Source organism: Brienomyrus brachyistius, chromosome 15, assembly GCF_023856365.1.
Source record: "Brienomyrus brachyistius isolate T26 chromosome 15, BBRACH_0.4, whole genome shotgun sequence".
NCBI classification, from domain to species: domain Eukaryota; kingdom Metazoa; phylum Chordata; class Actinopteri; order Osteoglossiformes; family Mormyridae; genus Brienomyrus; species Brienomyrus brachyistius.
In genome coordinates, this window is record NC_064547.1 from 15,141,462 (window position 1) to 15,150,002 (window position 8,541).

The 8,541-nt window shown below is 41.8% G+C and overlaps 1 protein-coding gene across 2 annotated transcripts; it reads right to left on the reverse strand.

The window, feature by feature from the left end:
• Positions 1-2,433: 2,433 nt before the first annotated feature.
• LOC125709253 (prostaglandin G/H synthase 2-like) lies at positions 2,434-8,345 on the reverse strand. Of its 2 annotated transcripts, XM_048977525.1 has the most exons (10): positions 7,409-8,336; positions 6,942-7,058; positions 6,680-6,823; positions 6,370-6,513; positions 5,839-6,020; positions 5,669-5,752; positions 5,260-5,506; positions 4,828-5,114; positions 4,593-4,740; positions 2,434-4,461 (listed from the first exon to the last, which is right to left on the reverse strand). In XM_048977525.1, the coding sequence occupies exons 1-10, from the start codon at positions 7,488-7,490 to the stop codon at positions 4,049-4,051; spliced, it is 1,848 nt and encodes a 615-aa protein (XP_048833482.1). In that variant the 5' UTR covers positions 7,491-8,336; the 3' UTR covers positions 2,434-4,048. The 2 variants fall into 2 exon arrangements, with proteins under 2 accessions (XP_048833482.1, XP_048833481.1); XM_048977524.1 differs by having other exon boundaries at positions 4,593-5,114; positions 7,409-8,345.
• Positions 8,346-8,541: the final 196 nt, after the last annotated feature.

An 8,541-nucleotide genomic window follows, 5' to 3' on the forward strand; every position in this document is an offset into this window, starting at 1 on the left:
ACACAGACATCTGAATCGATGTTTTACACTTGCCCACGCAACGACACTGTAACTATGTACACAAAATATTTCTTCCATAGAGTTTATCCAACATTTTTAAAAAGGTTTGTTGAATGTGTACATAATACCATGAAATTCTTTGACCACATAAACATAAAAATCTACAAAGGTTAAATTAATGAACTGACTTTGATATTATAAGAAATTAACATTTCAAACTTAGAAACATCTTAATAGACGTTATTAAGCTCACATAGGGGTGGACATAGGGTGCATCGGAACCAATACTTGTTTGCTCTATAGTAAGTGAAATATAGTATATGATGTGAGGAGTATGTCTGAATTCTCAGTATGGGTGAGACAGAAGGAGAACGATACCTGGATGGCATAGGGTTGCATGAGGAACCTCCTATCGCGAGGTTAGATGTCACACTGACCTTTCACATAGAACCACAGTTCACTGCATCACCAGCAGATGGTCTCCCACTAATTTTCAGAGAGATTGGACGTGTTTTATTGCATGCAGGTTGATTTATCGTAATTTTTTTTTCCGATTTCTGAACTGTGTAAGCAAATCACCGTATCCAATCTTATATTGCCTTAGTAACCATCTTGTTGTCAAAAACACAGCATGGTTTGGAAACATGTAACCATCTCATGGCAAGCATGAAACCTAGTTCATGCTTCATTTTTCCTTGTGTGCTTTCGGGCTGGGGACAGTGATCCGTGTGGCAGCTTAGGGTCACCATACATCCAGGTTTCCCTGGACACCATCCTTTTTTTGGCCCCTGTCAGGGCGTTTTTTTTTAGCACTGCAATCTGCATGACCAGGGAAATTTCAAGCTATCGCAAAGATCAGGGGCTAAGTCAAACTTACCCGGGACTCGACTTTGTTTTGTAAGGAAGCTTGGCATTGGGGCTAAAATACTCGGAACCATAAACCCCAGTGATTATACCTAACAAAGCCTATGTCTATGATCCAACGTTGCAAGTTACTGTGGAGTACCAAGTGAAGGAAGAGGCACACATGTTCAATGTATGGCAGCCACTTGGGATCATCACACAGAGCATGGAAGACTTGTGCACACAAATCTTGTAGCATAAAAGTAATGTCAACTTCCAGAAACCACTGGCAATTTGACACTATTTTTGTTGTGTTCTTGTCAACAGTGAATTGCTTTGTTTGTTTGGTGTTTGTTTAGCTTAGGGTTTTGTAACCTGTCGAAAAAGACTTGTATACACATATATTGTGCCAATTGTGTGTAGACTGTAAAATGAGAGTTAACTATATGGACACCATATGTCGCACAGAGTAGTTATGGTAAACTCATTAATATTCATAAGAAAAGTGCTACCTGATTGGCCAGTGAACATGAATCCTCATTAATATGTAGGAGAGAATCACTATCTGATTGGTTAGTGAATGTGAAAACTCATTAATATTCTGTTCCCCGGACACATCTCTCATCTGGTAACCCAGTCCCAACCCCCCATTTGCTCGGCACATTTTAAAGATCTTAAAATGCCGGAATGGTGCTGCTTTTAAAAACATCTTGATATAATGCTTAGATCAGGGGTCTCCAACTCCAGTCCTGGAGAGCTACCATCTAGTAGGTTTTCTATCCTACCTGGTGTCTGATGAGCCACACCTGCTCCTGGTATTTACCTGAGAACAGGCGTGGCTCATCAGAAGCCAGGTAGGATAGAAAACCTACTGGACAGCAGCTCTCCTGGACTGGAGTTGGAGAGCCCTGGCTTAGGTGGTTTGAGAAGTTATATATGCGGGGAACCTCTGACTCTCCTCATACAGCTGTTCACCATAACTACTACAACAACTGTTCTTCCTTTACTCTTTCATCGCTGGCCGCTGAACTGTGAAAATCCACTCTGCCACCTACTGGAAATACCTGACCAGTTTTCTTGCATATGCACACAGAGGCGCATGGTTTCAGCTAGACAAAAATCAGTTATCCACAAACAACCCATGATGACTAAATTTACATCACGTTCCCTCGTCTGCAACTGTAAGCCAACGCGAAAAAGTGAAGTATGAATTGACCTTTGTTCAGACCTTTCCGTAACCAGCATGTTCTCTACCTCACAGCTACGTGGTCCGTACATGCCAACTACGTGTCATGGCGCGGCATAAAGAGGTATAAAGATGACCCACTAGTGGCTGCAAGACAAAGGGGGGTTATTGGGGAAAAAGAGAGGACACTGGGGGAGACTACAAAGAAAAGGGATCACAAAGGAAAAGGACTAAACAGGGGGAAAAACACTGATCAACAACCTAAACCCTAACCTTAACACAACTGCGGAGCACATAAAGCTAGCAGGTTTTGGCCTTCCACACCAGACAGTATGGTTAGTTATGACACAGTGTTATAACTAAGCCACCCATAGTGCATAATGATAATGAAATAAAAACAGCTATTTTCAGTTCAATTCAAAGGGCTTTATTGGCATAAAAGTTTCAAGAACAATATTGCCAAGATGTCAAAATACAGTTTTTCAGGTCTGTGTTTTTCTCCCCTTCAGGTGCTTTGTCAGACTTTTGATTCCCAAACAATGTTGTGTGGCTCGTGAATGTGTTTAGATAGACAGATCCACAGACAGCATCCCCTGTTTTAAATAACTGCATTCAAGCAGACGTTTTTAGAACTTTCCATCCATGGGGGAAGTTGTAACCCTTCACTCCTGTCACTTTCCATACAATTATACAAGAATGGTATGTCCTGGAAAGACACTTAAAATGTTCCTTGCAGCAGAGACATGTACGTTGCTTTTATACAATGTGATTAATCTGGCTCAAATATTTTCTAAGTCATTAAGCCAAAACCAAAAAGTGTTCAGTTATGCCCGGCACTGCCTCAGCAGGATGCTACGCTATCACACAGGTACAGGAGCTGCAGTACAGAATGATGCCCAGAAACGTGTTTGTTAAGGTGGCAGTCGGGAAGTCGACTCAAATATGTATACTTTCTGTTCATAGTTTTAACAGTTTTTAACTTTTCTGGGTGGTCGAGTGACATCATTGGTAAACATCCAGGTGACCACAGATTATCGAAATGTATCCACACTGTTTTTCTGCATATATATAGTACATACTGAATTAATCGTCAAGCATCTGGCTTCTGAAGAGATTCTGTACCTGTTATGTAAGTATGTGATTTCAGGCGCACCTGTGTTTTGCCTGGGAGGTGTACACTGACATCCTGCCTCTTCCGGAACTCTCCTGCAAATTGATATCTCCCCGACACCCACAAATGATGCGCAACGTCTTGGAAATCTGTCGTTCTGCTATTCGGCGGAAACACAATTATCCGGCAAAAATTTTTACTGCCGCAAGCCCAGCAAACACTAGGCTCGGGAAGTATGTAATTCTTAATACTGTCACACCAGTCAGACATTATATACCACAGTATTTTGATGGCATTTAAAAAAAATAACGGTATTGTGGAACTTCCTGATAATGAAAATACCGTGGTACTACAGTAATACTACCAAAGCCTGGCCAGCACACTCAGTAATACTGAGTAATACTCCCCCCTCCTAGAGAATATATATTTCAAAAAGACCATTTTTTTCAAATTCATTATTCAAACATCTTTAACACATTCGACTATCACAATACTTTCTAATTTTAACCAATACTTGCGCAAACAACAAAAGTTCGCAAATTAATGTAAACTATGTTAAATTCAAGTATGGAAACAGGTCACATGCCCTTTCTACTACAACGCAGTTGGCAAGGAATATTGTGATTGATCTCTGCTGAAAAATAAATAGTTTAAATAAATAGATACAACATAAATAAAATAGACATTCAGAAATAACTTTAACTTTATAAACATTCATACCCAGAAAAAAATTGTATAAAAATATTACTATGTTCTTTAGAATTCCATCCATCCATTTGCCAAACCGCTTATCCTACTGGGTCGCGGGGTTCTTTATAATTACTGGACTCAAATAAATATTAAACAAATAAATAAATAAGTTAATTGTATTTTTTTGTTTCCAAACGATTGTTCAATTTGTTTGGCTGCTAAAGCTCAGAAGCTCGTTCTTCCAGTATCACGGTCTGTTTTAAGTCTCTTTGTCCCGAATGTGCCGTACTGGAGTTGATTGTGTTTAGTCGGCCGTTACTCAAATCTGGAACATGAAAGGACACCACAGGACACGGTGCCTTGACGTTGCGGCAAACAAGCTTCTGCAGAGAAGCCGTGTTGATGATTTCGAACCCGACTTTCCCCCCGAAGGTGCTTGGCTTCCAGTACTCTGGGGAGCATATGGCATTTCCCAAGAGGCCTTTTAACGAATACGGTGCCCCCATTTCTACCATGGTCTCCCCAAAGATGGCGTTGGGCCTTGGTTTCTCCACCAGCAGACCAGGATACAGCTCCATGGCGTCAATATGACCGTACAGTTCTTCCAACTCAGATGCAATTTTTTTATCTCCTGGAAAAAAAAATTAAACGATGAAGTTGGTCGCACGATTTCAAAGATAAAAAAAGCTGAAGAAATTTCACCTTATTGATCTACTGACATGGTAATACAGGACTGAACCAAAGTGAGCTTGTGCTTCTCACCAGTCAGTTCTTCAAAAGAAGTGTAGGGAGTCATAGAGAAGCGTTTCCTGTAGGCATTCAGAGACTGGTAACGCAACGCTCGGCTGTGTTCGATTGACTTCGTGGCAACCATCGCCACAGCTGGAGGCACGTTCTGGCCGCCAGCAACCTGTCGACAGAGCAAAGTGATACAGATGAGGATTTCATCGCAGAGAACCGCAGTGCAATGAACTCTGCATTTCTTACAGGCACTCACCCTGCCTGCAATTTGCTTGGTAAAGGATTCCACGAGGTTATTGATGCCATGCTTTAAGACAATGGAGTTGTTGAAGAGGAACTGCTGGTAGCTGTAGACCTGGCCGTGAATGTTGAACGCATCGGGCATGAGAGGATGCCAATGGTAGAGCATGTTGAACTCAGCAGAGATGCGATTCTGGTACTGGAAGCGCTGATTGAACAGCAGCTCAGGGTCAAATTTCAGTTTGAAGTGGTAGCTACTCAGGTGCTGCACGTAATCCTCAATCACAATCTTGATGGTCTCACCTGCAAAAAACAGTGGGTAACTTAATAAGGTCCATTAATTATTTAATCTCTTCCATTACTCATATGTTGCTCTTTTGACAAAACCAGGGCTTCCAGATTGCCCCCTCCCCAAGTGATGCCATTGGTGATGCGCGGGGGCACTCACCAATCAGAATAAGTCGGGCGGTCTGGAAGATGCGCTCATCGTCCCAGTCGGGATGCTCGTGCTTCAACAAATCGCAAACCCGATTATGCTCCCTGAGCCAGATGGTGGCGTACATCATTAGCCCAGGAACCAGCCCAAAAGCTTCATGTCCCACGGCAAACTGGTGCTCCTTCGGGACATGGGGAGGGTAGTGCATGTCGACCTGTACCTCCGAAACCAACGGAGGATACACCTCCCCATCAATCACCTGCAGGTACAGCCGTCAGATTGACATTCAACGCACTTCCTTAGACACCCGACATGAGCAGAGATTAGGGTAGGAAAAGAAGATGTCCAACTACAATCTAGTGAGTGGCTGAAGTTATTTGAAAATTTTAATACAGTAATTGGTTATTTAAAATGTAAATACCTGATACTTGAGCTTCCCATCTTTGAAAAGCCTAAGTTTGTGCTGCTTTTCCAGTGTGTCTCCATAAATGTGATTTAAATCCACCTGGTCGGAGAATAAGATAAAATAACTTTATTTATCTTCATTTTACAGCTTGACGGGCAAATGTAATGCGGGTTATGAGTGCTTACTCCATGGCCCAGGGCCTTGGTGAAAGCCGGTCCATTCTTCATGTCGGATTTGAAGAACTGATGGGTGAAATGCTGAGCAAAAAAACCAAACATCAGACTCGTGCCCTGAGGGTCAGGGATGAACTTTTTCCTCAAAAGAAACTTCTCCACCACCAGTTTCGCGTCAGGCAGAGCTTTCTTTCCTGACAAAATAAAACATTTCAGTTTAGAGATAAGCAAAACTCCAACCATTAACACAGATGAAGACAGTAGGGCGCCACAAAAAAACACACACAGACACACACACACATTATATATATATATTCATTCATTCATTCAGAGCTGCGCATTTCAGCAGATGAAAATGCTTTCATTGTTAAGTTTAAACTTTGAAACTGACCATCTATAAATGCAAATGGAAACATAAACAGTTTGCCAAAAAGCGACGGGCCTAAAATATGTGCTTGAAATATGTCACCATATGTCATGATGTCACAAGGATATTCTTAGCAAGTTCAAAAATCTAAAAGAGCTGGCTTACTACGCACTCACCTGCAACTCCCATTGGTGTTGGGCAATCCAGAGGTACCGGAGGAAGAGTTCGGGCGTAATACGAGAGATTAGAATAAACTTCCCAGCTTTTATAGCCATAGTCGGAGTTGAAGGTTGGCGGACTGTCGATAAAATGCGACCGGGCTGTAAGTGGGGAAAAGTAATGGGAGTTCGTCAAACAGGCTTATGCATGTCAGTATCTACTTTCGTTTGTAGTTTGTATTCCATGATTTTTTACACATTACAGTTCGTGCCGAATATCTTCAATACTACGGGTGATGAATGACAGGATATGACTGAATGTACTTACATGTCAGCACATACCGCATAACCGCGTCCCGTAAATATGGGATGTTGTTGAGAATATTCCAGAATCCTTTGAAATGTGTTAAAATGTAATGCACTGTGTTCGGGGTAGGTTTAATGGTCGTTCTGATCCACGTGAAAAGCTCCGCTGTGAAAATACAAATATAGTTATTAGGTACAGCAATAAATGAATAAATAAACAACACAATTTATAGTATTTGCATCAATAACAACCTGCATGATGATTTAATACTATCCCCACTTACGGGTGGTGCAGTTCTCGCCGTAGTATCCCGTCCTCGTGCAGTCGCACTCATATCTATCTTCTCCCATTGACGTGCACACGCCGCGATTCTGGCAGGGTTGCGAACAGCATCCGTCGCCTAAAATAATTAAAAACAATCACTTTTATATTGGAAATTAAATGAAAAACAAAAAATATACACATTCAACGAGAACCTGTATAAATTAAATTCTTAAATCAGCCGAATAAGATTATATTGACCATACATTACATTCCTAGTGAAATCAGACCCTGTTGCGTTCCCGAGACAGGCATACTTTAACATATACTTTAAACACTTTTATTTAATCATATACACGGTTGTGTCTATTCACAGTAATTGTGTAAGTTACAGTCGCGGGTAATTTATAATAGATAATCCAGACTGAACCCCTAAAGTATTCGCTGTAAGTAATTAGTCCAAAAGAGCGAACTATTAATTTCTCTTACCTCCTTCGCATACCAACATACACCTTGAAAGCAAAAACAGTAAAGCTAAGAGGTTGGTTCGGTTCATTCCAATGGCTTTCATCAATCAGTGCATCAATCAAACTCCTCACACCACTGGGTCTTAAATTGTGAATGGCAATCTCATGGAATAAGCTTTTATAAGAAGTGGGCAGGGCATCCGTCCAAGCCAATGCACATAGGTAAAAATTTTTATGGGGAGTAACTTGCATTGCCCCGATCGTGGGTGGGTCTTAATCAATCGGTTCAATTGCCTAAGAGAATCCAACCAGATTACCGATGAGACGTAGCTTCGAACATGACTCACCGGCTGTCACTGGCCTCCAGTCCAACCCGAATGCCTTCACGTCCTTCACGGGTGTCCTTGCATATTTACATTTACTGTATTTAGCGTTTGTTCAAAGCGACGTACAGGTCAGGCAAAGAGCACACTACAAACATATGGCTGTCAGGCATAAGTGCAGGTATTCTGAAATTCAAGTGAATGCCAGGGTAGATTTGTAAACCTTATTGGAGCCTGCAACAGCGGGAGTTTTTAGCTAGGCCTATTGAAAAGATACCTGGGGCTTTTTTTCGTAGGAAGATAATTGGCATCGGGGCTAAAATACTGGAGGTTTTAGCCCTGAGTGATCGAACGTAACGACGCCCATGGCAAGTGCTGTAACCGAAATCGGCTATAGTGTAAATCGCAGACACTCCATCGTGCAGGGCGTGTTTCGTTTTTGGTTTTTTCTGTCTCCACGGAAATAAGAATGCGATACTTATAACGAAACGAGAGTTGTTTCCAGAACAGGCGCGTGTGTGACATCACCCATTCTGCAGTTTGCGTTACCTGTAATGCAAATTCGTCTCCGCTGAACCTCCACCCTGCGGACCAAGGGTTGCCAGTTCCAGTTCTCAAGAGTCTCTGCACGTTTGCTTTACCGCAGCTTCTGCTTGTGAATAATTAAAATAAGTCGGCATATTTGGCTTGGCATCACATCCAAGGTGTACCCCGTGCTGTGTGGGATAGGTTTCAAGCTCCCCCTGCCACCAAGATATGTGGTTATAAAATTGATAGAAGGACGGATGGGTGGGTGGAAATCATTATTTTAGGTGATTAACTATGGTATAAT

Coding starts and splice junctions, on each gene's coding strand:
- LOC125709253 (XM_048977524.1), bottom strand. CDS start 7,490: ATGAAAGCCATTGGAATGAACCGAACCAACCTCTTAGCTTTACTGTTT. Junction 6,514..6,679: donor TATGCGGTATGTGCTGACAT/GTAAGTACATTC, acceptor CCCCACTTACAG/CCCGGTCGCATTTTATCGAC. Junction 5,753..5,838: donor CCAAGGCCCTGGGCCATGGA/GTAAGCACTCAT, acceptor TTCTCCGACCAG/GTGGATTTAAATCACATTTA.